General features: G+C 45.4%; 1 protein-coding gene across 7 annotated transcripts in view; it reads left to right on the forward strand.

Annotated features, from left to right (window-relative positions):
- The window catches only part of ALDH18A1 (aldehyde dehydrogenase 18 family member A1), a 98,987-nt gene that overhangs the window by 51,636 nt on the left and 25,868 nt on the right, over positions 1-21,483 (forward strand). For all 7 annotated transcript variants that reach the window (XR_012905502.2, XM_006129393.5, XM_075934426.2 and 4 more), the window contains exons 8-11: positions 597-721; positions 4,435-4,579; positions 19,305-19,378; positions 20,069-20,168. Coding sequence is in view for 6 of the 7 variants with exons in the window: in XM_006129393.5 (XP_006129455.3) it covers positions 597-721; positions 4,435-4,579; positions 19,305-19,378; positions 20,069-20,168 (444 nt within the window). In the remaining variant the exon portion in view is untranslated. The remainder of the gene's footprint in view (positions 1-596; positions 722-4,434; positions 4,580-19,304; positions 19,379-20,068; positions 20,169-21,483) is intronic.

The following is a 21,483-nucleotide window of genomic DNA, read 5'->3' on the forward strand; positions in this document are numbered from 1 at the left end:
TGCCAGTGTCTAAATCGTTGATGAAGATATTGAACAGAACCAGTCCCAGAACAGACCCCTGCGGAACTCCCATTTATTATGTCCTTGCTGTATGACTCTGAACCATTAGTAACTACTCTCTGAGTATGGTTATCCAGTCAGTTATGCACCCATCTTTACAGTAGCCCCATCTAGGTTGTATTTCTCTAGTTCACTGATAAGAAGGTCATGCAAGACCTTATCAAATGCTTTACTAAAGTCTAAGTATACCACATCCACCACTTCTCCTTTATGCACAAGACTTATCTTATCAAAGAAAGCTATCAGATTGGTTTGACATGAATTGTTCTTTACAAATTTATGCTGGCTCTTCCTTAAGTTTAACTTTGTCGTGTTTAACTCCTATGTATTGGCATTCTTGGGAATAACACTACTATTAATTAAAGCATACAGCTTTATAAGATGAGTTAATTGGGAAGCACACAAATGCTCCCTTGCGGTGGAGAATGTTCATTGCCCAAATCTAAGGAAGTATTTCCAACTTCTCCTGAGTTCCTTTCTCCTGAATTTCAGAATCCCAGAATATATGGAACTAACTTAACAAATTTCCATTTCAGGGCTCTTTGACAGCCCCCCAGGGTCAGATGATGCGAAGCTCATTGACATATTTTACCCTGGAGATCAGCAGTCTGTGACATTTGGAACCAAATCCCGTGTAGGGATGGGAGGAATGGAGGCCAAGGTAGGAGAAGTTTGGAGCCTGTGATGCTTTGTCCATCATAGGGAGAAGTCAGTGGTCTGCAATAATATGAGGCTCCGTATGCCTTTTTCTTGAGCCCTGTTGTTTTTGGCACATTTGAATAAAAATGTATTTTACTCTGTTCTCTTGCATCATATATTAAATTTGTCCAATTACATGTGCCCCAGTCTTTTGGGGGGGAGGGGAAGGGGGAGTGTGCATATTGCCTGCTCCTGAAGAAATAAATTGGGAGTTTTAGTTTGTTTATACATATTTATATTATAGTTCAGAGGGATTAAATACCTACCCACATCTTGCCCTTGCTGGGGGTGAGGACCACCTCCTAAGCCACCTTCCTGCCCCTGCACTGGAAATAAGTGTATTGCAGGATCCTTGGGGCAGGGACTTGTTTTTGCTTCTGAGTGCCATACACACATGACACTAAAATATCCATTATTATTAATGTATGAAAGTGATGGTTTTCATAAGACATCTGGACAAACTTAGAATGAATGTGGGAAGGGAGTCCACTGTTGTGGTTTATATTAATACTAGCTAGTTAATTGTTGGGGAAGATGACTTAAAATCTACCATAAATGTTGATTATTGGGAAAGAGGCAATGCTTCTACAGTATCACTGTCTAAAATGGTACAGTTCCATATGAAGGGCTGGCTAAATACGATGAAGTTCAGTGTCTCATGGCATGTAGAGAGGAGGGTTTCAACTTTAATGCAAACTTTGGGGAGAAATGAGAGCTTATACAAAAATGAATTAGATCTTTAACTAAAGTGAAGCTGTGTCCCCTTGCATAGAATTTAAATTAGTAGCATGGAGAAAGCTCGCAGGTGCAAAGAAGCACTCCAGGGCTGTGTCTACACTGGCATCCCTTCTGGAAAAGGGATGCTAATATAGCACTTTGGAATAGGCAAATCCGCGGGGGATTTAAATATCTTATTCCTTTCAAGTAGGAATAAGAGATCCTCCGGAAAAGACTTTATTTTCCGGAGAATCACGTCTAGACTGGCGCTTTTCTCCGGCTTATCTCCAAGCCGGAAAAAAGCGGCAGCCATGTTAATGCAAATACCGCGGGGGATATTTAAATCCCCCGCGGATTTGCCTATTCCAAAGTGCTACATTAGCATCCCTTTTCCGGAAAGGGGTGCCAATGTAGACACAGCCCTGGAGTACAAGAGCACCAGTTGAGGATATTTTATTTAAAAAGGAAAGTCTGAATCTCCTAGTACAGGATTGGACTTTATACCTAAAACGACTAGATGAATAGAGATCAGAGGTATATTCTGGGAAAGCTATATCGTGCCAGACAGATGGGTTAAATAAAAGTAGACGATCAAAACAACATTATACATGTTGGTATAGTAATGTGAAAAGCTTAAAAACAAAAATAAGCAAATTAGACAGGCTGGAAAGTGGAAAAGGAACTTGACATAGGCATATCTGAACTGTGGAATCCAAGTCAAAGGGGGCACTGTAATCCTGGCCTGTAAATTATTCAGGAAAGTGACAGAGGAAGAAAGCAACCCTGTCTCTGAAAGATTCCATAAAATCAGAGTTTCTTCAATGAGGATGACCATACATAGGGCTTGCCAAGCGGTGGTGAGCCCTGCTTGCCAGCCGTGCTGAAGCGCATGCTGCGCATGCACTGACCACGCTGCACAGCCCCATCAGGCTAAAATCTACTCGCCATGGGTGAGTAGATTGGCTAATTTGTCAAGCCCTGGCCATACATCACAATCTGTTGGGCTGCAAATACCAAGTAATAGTACAAACATACTGGTACCTTTATGCTACTTGTATTCTAATCAGGAAGAGAAAGAGGACAATCAGCGGCAACTGAGTATAAAAGAATAATAGGTGATTCAGATACCATAGGTCGGGGTGACCAACCCACGACTTGCGAGTCGCATGCTGCTCTTCTCCCCCAAAAGTGCAGCTCACTGGGGTGCAATTCAAAATGTCGCCCAAGTTGGTGGCTGTCAATGGGAGCCTGATATGGCCAAAAAGCCTACGCTTGTTTCTTAAAGGGGCAGCCTCCATTTTTTTTTTCCCCCTTGACCATTCTGGTGCGGCTCTTTGGATTTTTTGCCATAGGTGAACAGGTCAAATGTGACAGTGCACTGTGGATTGAGAATCAATTTTTTTGATAACTTAAATGATTGCTGTCTAGTAGGGATGTGAACAGGTAAACGAGTGGTTTCCGGCCATGTGCCAGCTCTCAGCCCAGTTTGGGTTCAGAAGCAGCTGGGCTGTTCCATCCTGGTCATGGCAGATGGTGACTTCCCTGCCTGCCCCATTTAATCAGTTAACTGGTTAAACTGAACGTTAAACTGGTTAACTAATTAAATGGGAATGTATATCCCGACTCTCTCGAGAACCTGAGGAGAGGCTATTCTTGGCTTAGTCCTAAGCAGAAGGCAGGAGCAGGTACAAGTAGAAATTATAATTGACCCATAATTTAACATTGACTTCTGTATGACTAAATTAATTACTTGAGAGGGATCATACAAAATCCAGCACAGTGACACTAACTTCAGAAAGGGAACTTAAAACAAAACACAAATTTAGGAACCACATCAGAATAGCCTTTAAAAAGTGAGGAAATTGGAAGTCTTCAGACTTAGCATTGGCACCTTCTTAAGCAGACCGTATATCAAACCGCATGCATCCCTCTGAGCAGAAAAGGGAGGAGGAGGGCAAGAAAAAAATGAAAACTTAGCACTAGTGGGACAAACAGCATGAACCTACAACAGGTGAAACACAGTATAAAAATCTAAGGGCCATAACACATTTTGAATAGCAATTACCAAAGGCATAGAAACAGCAGGAAATTTTGAAGCTGGAGGCCCATGAGAGAATTGTTGGATACACTGAACTACACTGGGGCCCAACCAAGAACCAGACCTCAGTTGTTCTAGGCAAACAGAGTAGTGGTCATTGTCCAAAAAAGCTTGCCATTCATGGCTGTAGAGATGAAATAAGCTTTCCAACTATAAGGTGCCAAGATGGTAAATATTCAAGACTCCTTAAGAAGTTCAAGAATGAAGTGGCTGAGCTGGTTCACAAATGTGTAATCTCTCTTTAAAATAACGTACTGGAAAATAGCAGGTTTTTTGCCTTTTCCATTAAAAATGCACAAGCAGCATTTCTGAGAATTAAATACAAATGATTCTCTTACCAGTACCAGGAAAACTAGTTGAAACTATCATATGAAAACATATTTATAAATTAGAAAACTTATAAAAATCTAGATCATGACATAATAGAGACAAGCCAGGATAGTTTTAGCCAATGAAAACTAAGCTCTTCAATCTACTAGAATACTTTAAGCATGGTAATAAGAGTGGATGCGGGAGAATACAATATGCCTATTTTTGTATTTTCAAAAAGCCTTTGACAAAATTTCTCACAGTCAACTGTTAAGGAAGCTTAAAATATAGCCATGAGTTAGAAACTAGCCAAAGAACAGAATACAAAGCAGGAATAAGTCTTGTTTCAAAATTAATTACTTAGATTGGAGTAGCTCTCATGTGTTTCCAAACATATTAAGTGAAGATGGTCCCTACTTACAATTTACAATCTAAAAGACCAAAGGCAAGTAAGATAGAGGTGATTACTAAGAACAGAGTTCGAGAGCCAGGAGAATGCTTATGAAGCATTGAGATTTTTCCTCAAGACTAGCTTTTATCCTCCCTTGTAGGTGAAGGCAGCTTTATGGGCCCTCCAAGGTGGCACCTCTGTAGTGATCGCAAATGGAACCCATCCAAAGATCTCCGGACACGTCATCACAGATATTGTGGAGGGGAAAAAAGTTGGCACTTTTTTTTCAGAGGTAAAACCTGCAGGTAAGTTAGTATTTGAAAATTTGAGATGGGAACTGGATGAAGGATAATAGTAAGGTAGGCGTCGTCTTCATGTGATTGTTCATGTGCATTCCAATATAGGTGTGTGCGCACAGCGTGCATGCATTGTTGGAAGATTGTCCCTCAGCAGTACCCTTAGGGCCAGCAGGGAGCCCCCTGCAGTGGTGCCAGTATATTAGTGCATATATACCCTTGCTGGCCCCTTCCCCACTCAGTTCCTTCTTACCACCGTGACAGTCGTTGGAACAGCCTTCTGCTCCCTTCAAGTTGTGTTTTTCACTTGCTAATTCCTTGTCTGGTTATCTCTGTGCTTCAGTTAAGTACCTGCAAACATACTTTAAAGACTCTCCTTTGTGCTCCTCCCTTTCACCCCGATGCAGTGCTCCACTCGCCTGCAGCAGGGCATGCCTGGCCATCAGGGCTTCAAACCCTGTAAGAAGTTTTATCGCTGATTAGTTGTAGCTAAATTAGTTCCCTTCATTGTATGTATAGTTGGGGTTATTTTTTCCAATGTGCATTATTTACATTTATCCACATTACATTTCATTTGCCATTTTGTTGCCCAATCACTTAGTTTGGTGAGATCTTTTTGAAGTTCTTCACAGTCTGCTTTGGTCTTAACTACCTTGAGCAGTTTAGTATCATCTGCAAACTTTGCCACCTCACTGTTTACCCCTTTCTATAGATCATTTATGAATAAGTTGAATAGGATTGGTCCTAGGACTGACCCTTGGGGAACACCGCTAGTTACTCCTCTCCATGTACCATTTAGTCCTACCCTTTGTTTCCTGTCTTTTAACCAGTTCTCAATCCATGGAAGGATCTTCCCTCTTATCCCATGACAACTTAATTTACGTAAGAGCCTTTGGTGAGGGACCTTGTCAAAGGCTTTCTGGAAATCTAAGTACCCTATATCTACTGGATCCCTCTTGTCCACATGTTTGCTGACCCCTTCAAAGAACTGTAATAAATAGTAAGATATGATTTCTTTACAGAAACCATGTTGACTTTTGCCCAGCAAATTACGTTCTTCTATGTGTCTGACAATTTTATTCTTTACTATTGTTTCTACTAATTTCCCCGGTACTGACGTTAGACTTACCAGTCTGTAATTGCCAGGATTGCTTCTAGAGCCCTTTTTAAATATTGGCGTTATGTTAACTATCTTCCAGTCATTGGGTACAGAAGCTGATTTAAAGGATAGGTTACAAACCATAGTTAATAGTTCCGCAGTTTCCCATTTGAGCTCTTTCAGAACTCTTGGGTGAATGCCATCTGGTCCCGGTGACTTGTTACTGTTAAGTTTATCAATTCATTCCAAAACCTCCTCTAATGACACTTCAGTCTGTGATAAGTCCTCAGATTTGTCACCTACGAAGGACAGCTCAGGTTTGGGAATCTCTCTAACATCCTCAGCTGTGAAGACTGAAGCAAAGAAATCAGTTAGTTTCTCCGCAATGACTTTATCATCTTTAAGTGCTCCTTTTATATCTCGATTGTCCAGGGGCCCCACTGGCTCTTTAGCAGGCTTCTTACTTCTGATGTACTTAAAAAACATTTTGTTATTATCTTTTCAGTTTTTGGCTAGCTGTTCTTCAAACTCCTCTTTGGCTTTTCTTATTACATTTTTACACTTCAGTTGGCAGTTGTAATGGAGGTGGCTAGCCCACCCTCCGTTTCTCTGTTTCTCCACCGCTCCCCTTTGTTCATTGTGGCACTCTCGATTTCCTCGCCAAATGGGGAATAGGGGGGTCCGGGCCCACCCTCTCTCCCGGACCCCAGCCCAGGGCCCTAAGGATAGGATCACTGGGTCCTGTCCTGCTGGTGGGGCGCTTGCCCAAAACTCACCAGCACGCAAGCTCCTTGCCCTGCCCTGGGCTGCTTCCTATTTCCCTCTCCCCGTTCAGACCCTCCGTCTCCCCCGTGACTCCCCTACCAGTCTCGGTCCCAGCCGCGTGAGTCCATCTTCTCTCCTCCCTAGTCTGTTTCCTCTACCTCCTCCACTCCGGCATCCTCCGCCTACCTCCTCCCGCACTCCTGGCCCAGCTAGATTTAAATGTCCGCGCCGGCATTCCGACGTGGTGACGTCAGCCGCCGCGCACGTTAGCTCGGCCTCTTCCCTCGTCCCCCAGCTCCCTGCCGGCAGCAGACCTTTCGCGCCGTCCCGAGGAGTGTTAGGGTGACCGTGGGTTCAATGCGGGGTGGGTCCGCGTCCGCGGGGTGGAGGCAGCCCACCCCGTCACAGCAGTGTTTATGCTTCTTTCTATTTTCCTCACTAGGATTTGACTTCTACTTTTTAAAAGATGCCTTTTTATCTGTCACTGCTTCTTTTGCATGGTTGTTAAGCCGCGATGGCTCTATTTTAGTTCTTTTACTGTGTGTGTTAATTTGGGCTATACATTTAAGTTGGGCATCTATTATGGTGCCTTTGAAAAGTGTCCATGCAGCTTACAAGGATTTTACTTTAGTCACTGTACCTTTTAATTTCTGTTTGACTAATCTCCTCATTTTTGTATAGTTTCTCTTTCTGAAATTAAATGCCATAGGTTGGGCTGCTGAGGTGTTCTTCCCACCACAGGAATGTTAAATGTTGTTATATTATGGTCACTATTTCCCAGCAGTCCTGTTATAGTTACCTCTTGGACCAGATCCTGTGTGCCACTCAGGACTAAATCGAGAATCACCTCTCCCCTTGTGGGTTCCTGTACCAGCTGCTCCAAGAAGCAGTCATTTAAGGTACAATATTGAGAAATTTTGTCTCTGCATTTCATCCTGAGGCGACATGTGCCCGGTCAATATGGGGATAATTGAAATCCCCTACTGTTATTGAGTTTTTTTTATTTTGATAGCCTCTCTAATCTCCCTTAGCATTTAATAATCACTATTGTTGTCCTGGTCAGGTGGTCGATAATAGATCCCTACTGTTGCATTCTTATTAGTGCATGGAATTATTATCCATAGAGATTCTGTGGAACATGTTGATTCATTTAAGATTTTTACTTCATTTGATTCTATATTTTCTTTCACATATAGTGCCACTCTACCCCCCGCATGACCTGTTCTGTCCTTCCGATATATTTTGTACCCCGGTATGAATGTGTCCCATTGATTGTCCTCACTGCACCAGGTTTATGTGATGTTTATTATATCAATATCCTCCTTTAACACGAGGTACTCTAGTTCACCCATCTTATTATTTAGACTTCTAGCATTTGTGTACAAGCACTTTAAAACCTTGTCACTGTTTATTTGTCTGCCCTTTTCTGAAGCGTCAGATTCTTTCTGTGAATGTTTCTCGTCTGATCTGGCCCATACTTTATCCTATTCCACCCTCTTCTCCTGACTAAAACGTAGAGAATCTCTATCAATAGACTCTCCTCTAAGAGATGTCTCTGTCCGATCCATTTGCTCCTCTGCTTTCCCTCCTCCCTTAACATTAAAAAGGTCGCAGAGCAGTTTTTAAACTAAGTGCCAGCAGTCTGGATCCACTTCGGTTTAGGTGGAGTCCATCCTTCCTGTGTAGGCTCCCCATCCCAAAAGTTTCCCCAGTTCCTTATAAATCGAAACCCTTCCTCTCTACACCATCATCTCATCCATGCATTGAGACTCTAAAGCTCTGCCTGTCTACCTGGCCCTGTACATGGAACTGGAAGCATTTCTGAGAGAGCCACCATAGAGGTCCTGGATTTCAGTCTCTTTCCTAGCAGCCTAAATTTGGCCTCCAGAATGTTTCTCCTATCCTTCCCTATGTCATTGGTACCTACATATACCACAACCACCGGCTTCTCCCTAGCACAGCACATAAGTCTATCTAGATGCCTCGAGAAATCTGAAACCTTCACACCAGGCAGGCAAATCACCATATTATTCTCCCAGTCATCGCAAACCCAGCTTTCTAGGTTTCTAATGATCAAATCCCCCATTACTAACACCTGCCTTTTCCTAATGACTGGTGTTTCCTTCCCTGGAGAGGTAACCTCAGTGCGAGAGGATACCCTAACATCATCTGGAAGGAGAGTCCAACTATGGGAAGGTTTTCCTCTGCTCTTGTTGACTGTTCTCCTTCCCTAGCCTTTCATCCTCCTTAACAGTGCAGGGGCTGGCTGACTGGAGGTCAGACAATTCTACAGTGTCCCAGAAAGCCTCGTCAACATACCTCTCTGCCTCACTTAGCTCCTGCAGTTCAGCCACCCTGGCCTCCAAAGCCCGTACACAGTGTCTGAGGGCGAGGAGCTCCTTGCACTGAATGCACACGTACGCCAGCCGCCCACAGGGCAGATAATCATACGTGCTACACTGAGTGCAATAAACAGGATAGCCCCCACTCTGGTGGTGGGCTTCTGCCTGCATTGTCTCCTACAGCTACCTAGGTTATTGATAGGGTTTTTATTTAAATCAGGAAGTTTTGATTATAGTTTAGTTTAAAGATTTTGAACAATGGTGAGTGTGCCTCATCTCCTTCCCACTACCCTTCTAAATTCCCTCTTGAAACTCCCTGTTTTCAAAGTTCCCTGGCCGCAAAGCTCCCTGATGACTGACTCACTGCTTTATAAAGCCCTGTTCTTCCCGATAGCCCTGCCCTCTGATTAAGGCTCAGTCAGTGAACAGAGGCTTCTGGATTTCAAACCTTGTTTAGAAGCTCACAGCTTGCAACTGCTGGGCACAGCATACACTCCTTCAACCAAACAGACAAACATCAGCAATACAGTTAGGCAGAGCCACATTCCATTGCCTGGTACAGGCTTGCCAAACACAGGAAAAAAATAATTCTAGCACATATTTATTACCTTTTTTACACATTCGAGTCATACACCGCACAATGAATGAGACTAGCTTGTTGCCAGTGTGTGTAGAATACTTCACACAACACCTTGTGGTACAGATTTAGACTACAGGGAGTTTGGGGGTTCACTGACTATGTCAAGCCTTACTAAAGTTGCTGACACAGAGAAGTGAACACCTGTGGGCTTCTGAGACACAATGGCACTCATCAACAGTAAGCAATTTATGCTGTAGTTTAGGAGTAATCTTGGACTCCTTGCTGAAGCTGTGGTCTCACACAGCATCATCCACAAGTAGTTTTCTAAAATTTATCCTTGGTTAGGAGACTCTCACGCTGGTGAACAAAAACCTTGCCTCGTTTATTCATGCCCTCATCACCTCTTGGCTGGATTACAGCAGTGCAGCATTCCTGGGCATAAAGCCTTCAGCATTTAAAAAACTCCAACTTGTACAGAAAACTGCAGTGCATTGCCTCAGGCTACTGGGAGCATATCAAACCTGTTTTTCACTCCCTATTGTCATTTCTCGTATTCTAGCAAATCAGGTTTAAGGTCCTAGTACTTACTCTCTCCTTAATAAGAGTAAAGCTCATCTGTGCAGAAGACAACTTTCTGCAGGATGATTTGATTCTGTGGAATGAATTTCTCCAGAAACTAAGGACCCTCAGAAACCTCATTTCTTTCTGCTCCAAGTGCAAGTCAGCATTTCTTCTTCCAGTGATGTCCCAGTGGGTGCTCCATGCAAGGTGTAGGGATGTCCTGGAGTCATGGAGTAGAGCTTTTCAGGCAGTGTCTGTGAGCTGCACATGCACGAGGCTCCTCTCAACGCTGTGCTCAGCTTGGCGCCCCCCCCCTTCAGTTCCTATTTTACCGTCCTCTGTTACGGACAGAGCTCTTCGTTCTTCTCAGCTTCTTCTGAGGGAGAGTGAGAAACCGTCCGGTTTTGCTTTCCCTATCTCTTCGCCATGTGTTGACACTTTGCTTCATCCTGTTTCTCTAACTAACTAACTAAATAATTTCTGTCAGCGTCTCATGGAGTCCTCACTTTGGCGGGCACCTGCCCACAGCTACTAAGCCAGCCACTCCTTTTAATAATAATAATAATAATAAAAAAAGGTAAGAAAACCAGAAAAACAATTATAACAGAGCTTTAATAGCAGTAACGGTCACAGGGACAACCACTAATAGAACTCTCACTGTGACCCTGACAGAAGGCGCAATGCCGGGTTCATCCGGCTTTAAGAAATGCCTAGAGCCATTACTTACAACTATACATATAATATGATGGGGGCTAATTTAGCTACAACTAATCAGGAAAGAGATCTTGGAGTCATTGTGGATAGTTCTCTGACGATGTCCACGCAGTGTGCAGTGGCAGTCAAAAAAGCAAACAGGATGTTAGGAATCATTAAAAAAGGGATAGAGAATAAGAAGGAGAATATCTTATTGCCCTTATATAAATCCATGGTATGCCCACATCTTTAATACTGTGTACTGATGTGGTCTCCTCATCTCAAAAAGATATACTAGCATTAGAAAAGGTTCAGAGAAGGGCAACTAAAATGATTAGGAGTTTGGAACGGGGTCCCATATGAGGAAAGATTAAAGAGACTGGGACTTTTCAGCTTGGAAAAGAGGAGACTAAGGGGGGATATGATAGAGGTATATAAAATCATGAGTGGCGTGGAGAAAGTAAATGCCTCCACCAAGACCCTATTACCACAGATATAACTATCGCCATTTTCTTGCTGCTCTCACCGTAGAGCCAGGTCACCAACGTCTCCCTCCTATTTTCGAGGTTCCAGGTATAGATACAACTACAGGCACTCATACCACTCTCATTATGATGACCGCTGGCAAGCACATCATGACTATTGAGACCGTTACTCCCGATCGATCCGCTCTTCACCATCACCAGCTCCATCACGGTTCACTCATGGCAGGAGTGGATCCTCCACTCCGGCAGCAGCCAGACCACCGACTCCGTCCACTGACGTACCTTCTGTGGAACAACCCATCGTAGAACTACCACAAGTCGTAGAGATAGAGGCACCACACCAAGCCTCTCCCACAGTTGTAGCTTCCTCTTCTCTGGATGATGCCATCCTCACCGGAGATGTTACCTTCCGATGACCTTAAGGAATTCCAAGACCTCTTTCGCCGGGTAGTTGATACGCCGAACGTGAAGCTCACGGAAATCCAACAGAAACAGCACCATCTGTTGCGAAAGCTACATCCTTCTTCCCATGCTTCCAAAGTTGCGCTGTTTCTGGATGAGGCTATATTTGAGATCGCCAGCGCCATCTGGCAAACTCCTGCCATGGCCCCGCCAACAAATAAAAAGGCCGATAAGAAATATTACGTCCCGGCTACGGGGGTGGAGTTCCTGTTCACCCATCCCCAGCTGAATTCGCTGGTCATTGACGCATCACAGCAACGCGCAAAAGCCCCCCAGTACAAAACTGCTGGGGAAAAGGATAACAAACGTCTTGACCTGCTCGGACGAAAAGTTTACTCCTCGACCACGTCCATACTTCGAATGGCCAACTACTCTGCATTGCTAGCCAACCATAACTTCAACAATTGTGCGAAGTTAGTCCAGCTACTCGAACACCTGCCGGACACACAATGCCAGTTGCTCAAGGCCATTATTCGTGAGGGCTATACCGCTTCCCGTTCAGCGTTGAACATCGCCCTTGACACGGCCGACGCTGAGGCTAGAACGACAGCAACAACTGTCATTATGCACAGTACCTTGTGGCTCCATATGTTGGCGGTCCCCAGGGAACTTCAGTCTAAGGTAGAGGACTTGCCCTTTGACACAAGGCCTGTTTGTAGAGAAAACAGACCAGCTACTCCATTCTGGCAAGGACTCGCGTACCACCTTAAGAACCTTAGATATGTTTATGCCGCCTTATAGACGCAAAAAGTATACACCCTATCAGAGACAGACCGTCCCCTTATGCACAGCAACAACAGTACAAACAACAATGCCCTAAACAATGTCCTCAAAGACAATACCCACAGGCCTCCAGACCTACAATTCAGCCACAATCCAAACAACAAGTTTGCTGTGTTGCTCGAGGGATTGCCAACTCTTTCTGCCTCAAATGCCGATACCACACTTTCACCACCACCTGTGGCCCTTCCAACACCATTGGGCCACAATAACAACGGGCTATGTTATCCCCTTCACATCCTGTCCCACGAACACCCCTCCCTTCCCATCCCTTTTCAGGGACCTATCTCATGAGCTCCTCCTCAAGTAAGAGATAGAACACCTCCTCAGTATAGGAGCCACAGAGAGAGAGTGCCGCAACCCTTTCAGTGGAGAGGTATTACTCCTGCTATTTTCTGACACAGGAAAAAGTCCAGTGGTTGGAGACCCATACTGGACCTCCGTGGTCTTAACCGATACGTGCGAAGGCAACGATTCAAGATGGTTACTCTCGCCACCATCATACCGGCGTTGCAGCAAGAAGACTGGTTTGCATCCCTCGATTTACAAGATACTTACTTTCACATCACAGTGCACCCTGCCCACAGGCGCTTTCTCCGCTTCCTGGTAGGCTCCGAACATTACCAATACAAAGTACTGCCATTCGGCCTTTCATCCCCAAGGGTGTTTTCCAAGACACTTGCTGTAGTAGCGGCCTTCCTGCGTCGTCTAGGAATCATAATCTTCCCTTAACTGGATGATTGCCTCCTCAGAGCCCGATCCTTCAACGAGGCCCGATCGCAGTCTCCACAACAACCTAGGCCTGATAATCAATGTCCAGAAATCATCCCTCAACAGATTATAGACTTTATAGGCATTCATCTCTACTCTGTTACGGAACACGTCTACCTTCCCAACGCCAGACTCAGCATGATCCAAGATCTTGTTCAGGTCCTTACTACAAGCCCTACAGTTCTGGTGCTCACCTGCCTGCAACTGATAGGGCATATGGCAGCCGCAACTTATGTCATCGCCCATGCACGCCTACATTTCAGAAGCCTGCAACAATGGATATCGACTGTATACACAGCTGACAAACACAATGTGCACAGAATGGGCACCATACCAAAAGCAGTCAGGAGATCTTTGAAGTGGTGTATAATCCCCCACAACATGTTAGCGGGTATCCCGTTCCACACCCCCAGCCTACCATCCAGGTGACTACAGGCACCTCCCTGCTTGGCTGGGGGGCCCATATGCAGGACAAACAAGTGCAAGGCCATTCGTCGCCACAAGAATTGCTCTGCCATACAAATCTGCTCAAGTTATGAGTCGTGTACAATGCTTGCAACCACTTCCTCACCTGGATACGCAACCAGAGGGTACAAATTCTTACAGACAATATGACAACAGTCTATTATATAAACAAACAAGGCAGAGCCCGCTCCCGCACTCTGCGCAGGGAAGCTGTGCATCTGTGGAACTGGTGCATTCGACACAACATCATAATCAGGGCCAACTGTGCAGTTCTGCGCATGCACAGATCGTTCTGGGCATGCACAGATTGCTCCACGCCGGCTCTTCCAGCATGGGCGAGTAGATTACACTATTTGTCAAGCCCTGATCATAATTATGGCGGCATATATCCCGGGGGACGACAACACGACAGCAGACACGCTCAGGCGACATTTTGCACAACAGCACAAATAGGAGCTACACCCAGAAGTCTGAGAGCATATTCCTGTCCGATTTTGAAAATGGTGCATTCACCATGACATAATACCTGTGGCGTCCTACTTACCAGGGACCACGAATGTCATTGCGGATTTTCTCAGCAGTCACTTTGCCACGGAACACAAGTGGGAACTACACGACAGCATTCTCCACAACCTCTTTCGACAATGGGGATTTCCCCACCATAGATCTCTTTGCGACCTACCGCAACAGGAAGTGCTCCAAATACTGTTCCAGAGCCAGTCTAAGCCCCGGATCCCTAGGAGACACGTTCCTTACCAACTGGAGAGTATCTCTTCTATACGCCTTTCCTCCCATAGTCCTCATCCCCAAAGTTCTACAGAAACTGAAATCAGACAGAGCCACGATCATATTGATAGCTCCAGCATGGGCTCGCCAGCATTGGTTTCCATTCCTCCATCACATGTCGTTCGCAGGCCGATCCAGTTTCCATTACTTCCGGATCTCCTTACTCAGAAAGACAGTTCTCTGCGACACCCCCAGATTCACACCCTCAAACTTACAGCATGGCTCCTAACTGGCTGAATCCGTCCAAATCCTTACGCTCTGAGCAGGTGAAACGTATCTTCATCCATAGTAGACGACTAACAACCAGGAAAACTTACCTTTCCAAATGGCACAGGTTCGCATCCTGGTGTACCGCCAACCGTCAGCTCCCTGAGTCAATGGCTCTTCCAAACATCCTTGATTACTTATTCCACCTAAAACAAACAGGACTCTCGATAGCATCTCTGAGTCCACCAGGCAGCGATCTCTGCATTCAGGCAACCGTTTGATGACACCTCCCTCTTTGCCCACCCAACCATTAAACATTTTTTCAGGAGCCTTACAAACGTGAGCCCACCACGCAATCCCACTCCTCCGGTATGGAACTTGGATACCATCCTAGAAGCCTTGATGGCTCCCTCATTTGAATCACTCGCCACCATATCTCTACGAATTTTGATGATGAAAATGGTCTTTTTATTAGCCATTGCATCAGCACGTCGAGTGGGCGAGTTATCAGCCATAATGGCAATGCCCCCATACACCGTTTTTAATAAAGAGGGGGTAGTCCTCAGACTCTATCCCAGATTCATTCCTAAGATAGTATCGAGTTTTCACATGAATGAACCAATTATTCTTCCGGTATTCTACCCGAAACCTCATGCCTCTCTGCGAGACATGGCCTTTCACACACTCAACGTCCGAAGAGCCTTGGCCTTCTATTTAGACCATACCAGACCTTTTAGACCAACTGATCGGCTAATTCTATCCCTAGCTGATAGATCTAAAGGCCAGCCCTTATCATCGCAGCAAATTTCTAAACTGATAACTACTTGCATAACAGAGGCCTATGCCTCCAAGAATATTCCGCTCCCAGCGCACCCTTGCACTAGGGCTATGGCAACCTCTGTGGCCTTCCTTAAGGGAGTTCCCCTGATAAATATTTGTAGAGCAGCCACGTGGTCCACACATGACACCTTTATTAAACACTACTTCTTCCTTCTGAGGAGGCAGTTGGACTCTGTGGTGGCATCAGCAGTGCTTTCCACAACAGAAAGATAGTGACTCTGTTTTCCTGCCTTCCGATTTGGCAACTACTGCTCTTCAGTCACCAAGAGTGGAGCACCCACGGGGACATCCTCGAAGAAGAAAGCGAAGTTACTCACCTCAGTGCAGTAACTGTCGTTCTTCAAGATGGTGTCCCCATGGGTGCTCCCCTACTCGCCCTCCTCCCTGCTTCGGAGTCCGTTTTTCTCTTGTGTTACAGATTCTGAGGTGGCCTCAAGGAACTGGCCAGACCGTGCATTTAGTCAAAGGAGCACTAATGCCATGAGACACCGTGGCGCATGCGCGGTCCAGCGGGGTACTGCTTCTGGAAAAATCTCCGTTCTGTAGCGCCGGGTCAAGCCCAGCACCAACAGTGGAGCACCCACGGGGACATCATCTCGAAGAATGACAGTTACTGCACCGAGGTGAGTAACTTCGCTTTCTCTAGACCTTTAATCATTCTTGTTGCTCTTCTCTGGATCTTCTCCAGCTCCTCCACATCTTTCTTGAAATGTGGTGCCCAGAACTGGACACACTACGCCAACTGAGGCCTAACCAGCGCAGAGTAGAGCAGAAGAATGACTTCTCGTGTCTTGCTTACAACACATCTGTTAATGCATCCTAGAATCATGTTTGCTTTTTTTTGCAACAGCGTCACACTGTTGACTCATATTTAGCTTGTGGTTCACTATAACCCCTAGATCCTTGTGGTTCACTATAACACCTAGATCCTTTTCTGCCGTACTCCTTCCTAGACAGTTACTTCCCATTCTGTATGTGTGAAACTGATTGTTCCTTCCTAAGTGGAGCACTTTGCATTTGTCTTTATTAAACTTCATCCTGTTCACCTCAGACCATTTCTCCAATTTGTCCAGATCATTTTGAATTATGACCCTATCCTGCAGATTAGTTGCAACCCCTCCCAGCTTGGTATCATCTGCAAACTTAATAGGTGTACTCTCTATGACAATATCTAAATTTGTTGATGAAGATATTGAACAGAACCGGTCCCAAAACAGACCCCTGTGGAACCCCACTTGTTATACCTTTCCAGCAGGATTGTGAACTGTTAACCATTCGTAGAGAGTATTTATTATCCAGCCAGTTATGCACCCACCTTATAGTAGCCCCATCTAAGTTGTATTTGCCTAGTTTATTGATAAGAATATCATGCGAGATCATATCAAATGCCATACTAAAGTCTAGGTATACCACATCCACCGCTTCTCCCTTTATCCATAAGACTCGTTATCCTATCGAAAGCTATCAGATCGGTTTGACATGATTTGTTCTTTACAAATCCATGCTGGCTGTTCCCTATCACATTCTTATCTTCCAAGTGTTTGCAGATGATTTCCTTTACTAAGGTAAAGAATATTATACCAAGCACAGGTGTGGGAAAGGGTGAGAGGTGCATATTATACCAAGGCAATTTGGATGCAGGAGGATGTGGAGAAGGGGATGCTGGCTTGGGGAGGGGGCTCCTGGCTGGGGAGAGTTGGGGTCAGGTGTAGGGTTAGGGTATTGAACAAGCCACAGGCTTGTGGATGTGAGGGTGCAGGAGTTTGGGTTGGGTATGTGAGGGCTCAGGGCAGAGAGGTTGGGAGTATGATGGGCTCAGGACACAGATTACGGTGTGTGGATGGTGCAGGACTGTTGTGGCAGAAGACTGAGGATGTGGGGATGTAGGAGTTTGGGGATGAGAGGTTCAGGATAGGGGGTTCCAGAAATTATTGCCCACCTCTGCTGTAGAGAGACCACTGGGAGCAGCTGCACCAGCAAGTGAGTGGCCAGCAGGGTTGGGGCTCACCATCTTGCCTGCCACCAGGCCGGGTAAGTAGCTCCCCTGCCCCTTTGCTCCCTGGTCCTTAGCCACAGCACTGGGAGGGAAGAGAAAAGGCTTCGAGCTGTGGGGCGAGAAAAGGCCCCTGGAGGCTGAGTGAGTGAGGGAGAAGGCCTCGGTGGCCTGGGGTGAGACTGGGAGGGGGAGGGAAGGCCTCGTTGGATGGGACCCCCACCCCGAGCTCCTCCCCCCGACCCTCAGTCTCCCACCCCAAGCTGCCTGCCCTGCCACCCAGATCTCCAGGGTCCTGCCCTGTCTCCTGCATCCCTCACCCCACTAGCCCCCTACCCTGAAGGAAATGGGCAAGGCTGGATAAGTCTTCTGCTATTAAATATATCCAGGTTGGTTCCAGATGTGAGCAGAAGTATTTACCAAATACTTTACCATCTCCCACTAGATTTACCTTGTGATTAAGATTCCTTTTTGTAATTCTATAATTTATATATATAATTCCTTATTGTTTTTCACTCTGTTGACTGGAACAGTTGGTCAGTATCTTTAGCATCTCAACCGTTGCCTGCATTTCTTAACTTTTAACTTACACTAATTGTCAAGAGAAACCAGGAGTCCAGATTGCCTGCCACTAGAACGTGCTCCTCTCCTAGTACTGAGAATCAATTCCAGGAGTCCTGATGGTCTCCTTGCACCAACCTCCATTCCACAATCTGGTTTGTTACATCTGATTAGGAATTATAGAAATTAGCATAAGTGAAGAAAAGAGGTGCTTTGTGGAGCAAAGAAGGTTAACTAGGTAGGTTGCAAAATACAGTTTCAGTATTCGAACATATAGTTCCTGAGCAAGTTGGTTGCTGGGCTGTGAAACTGTTATTGATCGGGATGACTGTGTTATATCTGCTGTTGGGTTGTTGTGAGTTTTGGTTAGGCTTTTGGTACTGGATTTACTTATAAATCATTTTCTGACTTTTTATTTTTGCACAGATTTATCTGGGGTAGGGGGAAAGGGGAATGTACTTTCCTGATAGAAATGTTTTTCATGGAAATATGAATTTGCTTTGTGAATGTGCATTTTTACCTGAACGTGTGTGAATCACATGCTTACTATCTCCTGGGTAGTGAGATAAAGCAAAGGAGTCGGGGCAGCCCGTGACTATAGGCCGACTCAGCCGTCGTCTGGGGCACCGCCTTCAATGGGGCACCCGACGATGATGTCACGGGGTGCCCAATGATGATGTCACTCCACTGACTCATAGACTTTAAGGTCAGAAGGGACCATTATGATCATCTAGTCTGACCCCCTGCACAGTGCAGGCCACAGAATCTCACCCACCCCTCCTAGAATAATCCTCTCACCTATATCTCAGATATTGAAGCCTTCAAATACATTGAAGACCCCAAGATGCAGAGAATCCTCCAGCTGTGATCTGTACCCCACGCTACACAGGAAGGCGAAAAACCTCCAGGGCCTCTGCCAATCTACCCTGGAGGAAAATTCCTTCCCGACCCCAAATATGGCGATCAGCTAAACCCTGAGCATGTGGGCAAGACTCACCAGCCAGACACCCAGAAAGTTCTCTATCGTAACTCCTATCATCCCTCCATTGACCTATTTCCCACTGATAATGAATGGTCAATTATTTACCAAGATCATGTTATCTCATCAAACCATCCCCTTCATAAACCCATCTAGTTTAATCTTGAAACCAGATAGATCTTTTGTCCCCACGAGCCTGACACCGTGCAGGCGGGGGCTCCAGCTGCCACAGCCTGCCTCAGGCTGCTCCTGAGGGGAGTTTGATAGTTATTTTCTCATATTTTTGGCTGTGTGTGTGAGACTTTAACATTCTCTGAGCTTGAGACATGCATGCTATGAACAGCACCAATTCTTGTGTTTCGCAGGCCCTACGGTAGAGCAACAAGGTGAAATGGCTCGAGCTGGAGGCAGGTCCCTAGCAGCATTGCAGCCTGACCAGGTAACATGCCAGTGTGGCTTCATTTATTTATTAGAACTGACGGGTATACTGCTCGTGTCACAGTAGTAGACACTTAAGACAGGTCCCTGCCTCAAATAGCTCATATTCTCACTTGTTTTGAAGGCCACCATTTAGATTATAATGTCCTGCATGAGAGGGAGAGGGAGAGATGAAGAAGGATGTGGTCTACCGAGCTGTAATTACGAAATTATGTACATTTGAAACAGCATTTTTATATGGATCTAATTATTTCAAATGCAGCTATTTGCATGTAGAGGATGCCAAAGAATAGCTGCCCCAATAGCTCTTACTGAAAGGATCCTTAAACTGCTCAAAAGGGAGCAGCTGCATGCAATCTACTGTTCAGTGTGCCACTGCATTGCAGCTGGGCTGAGTACAGGAAGGCACTGTGTACAGCATGGCACTTGCACCTTGTTGGTACGGAAGAACAGAGACCTACCAGGCAAAATGCAGGAAAGGCCAGAAGCAGGGCCTGCAGGCTTAATTGTGTAGTCCCACTACTTGCAAGGGGTAAACTGTCTGAGGTATGCTGGAAGTCAAGTTCAGGAGCCAGAGGAGAAAGGGTCCAGAGGTATGTAGATAAGAAGTGGGGTTGAGGAGACCCGGAGCCTGAATACCCGAGTCACTTGGCTTCTATGATAACAGTACAGGATTTTTCTCTCTCTGTAGAGAGCAGAGATAATCTATCACATAGCGGATCTACTAACTGACCAGAGAGAAGAAATTCTGTTGGCCAATAAAAAAGACTTGGAAGAAGCTGAAAGTAAAGGTAACATACTAATAGAGCTTACATATATGTACATACAGTAAATGCTGTTTTTAGTTGGCATGCTGGGGAAATTGAAACATTCTGGTTAACTAAAAGATGGAGTTGAGGTGCGGGAGGAGATGTAGGGACATGGGATGGTGCGGGATGCAAGCCCTGGGAGGGAGCTTGATGTGGAGGGAGGGCTGGGATATGGGGGAGTTTCGGGGTGTGAGATCAGGGAGGAGCTCACCTCAGATTGCTCTCTAGACCCTGCTGCTCTTGGAGAATGTGCAGGTAGGCAGCTTTGCACACTGCTTCTACCTGTTGGTACTGCCCCCACAGTTCTCAATGGCTTTGGTTCCCCTCACCAGGAGCAGGAGGGACAGGTCGCTGCTTCTGTGGAGCCAGGTAGGGAGCCTGCTGCTCTTGGGCCAACCAGACTATAAAACTGACTTTTCATAAAGATTAAAAATACCGGTTTATAGAGCTTTTTGGGTGGTACAGGCCGGATAACACAACTTTTACTGCACCATGAGCCTATGGCAGGCTCGGCAGGTGACTGGGAGCCAAAGTTGCAGCCTCATGGCATGTTTGGCAGGCAGCAGCCGCTGCCGCCGGGAGCCAAGGCCACCAGGCTTTGGGGCTGTGTGGAAGGTGTCTGTCGTTGCTGCTGAAGACGAAGGCTGCTGGGAGTTGGGGCCTTAGGCTGGCAGGCGGACGGCTGCTGTCAAGGGTTTTCTAATGTCATTGTTAATTCTCCTGGCTCTCAAATTGTAAATTACAACATGATTATCTCTTCTTTGACACACTTAATTTTAAAATAATAATGACCCATATAAAGAATAAGAAAGGGAACCCTAAGGCTCTTTCCTATGCTGAGTTCTGCCTGCCAAAAGTATTAGAGAGTTGTGTTTTTCTGATCCTCCGGGTTGAACTGTATCATTGTAGCACAGGTTAGAACAGCTAGCACCAGAGATTATCAGTACAAACTGCAAAGCCATGTGCAAGCCTCTCCTCTTCTCTAGGATGTGAGAAGTCCGTTTAAAAAAAAACCTCAACACAAAACTCCTTTACAGAACAATTTTTATTATACCCCCAAAAATATAAAAACAAAATTGCTTTCAATAATCAGTTAAGAACAACAAAACTTCGTAATATGTCAGCAAAGCTGAAACAGAGTAAATATATAACATGTCCCCTTTAAACAAAGAAAAGATTATTTGAAGGGAGGAAAGGGAGGCATTCTAGAACGTACAGAGCTGAGTTATAGCAATGCTTTAGCTGGAACTTGGGAAACAACAAATTATATTACAGATTTTGGGAAAAAAAGATATCC

Source organism: Pelodiscus sinensis, chromosome 8, assembly GCF_052426305.1.
Source record: "Pelodiscus sinensis isolate ZL-2025 chromosome 8, ASM5242630v1, whole genome shotgun sequence".
NCBI lineage: Eukaryota > Metazoa > Chordata > Testudines > Trionychidae > Pelodiscus > Pelodiscus sinensis.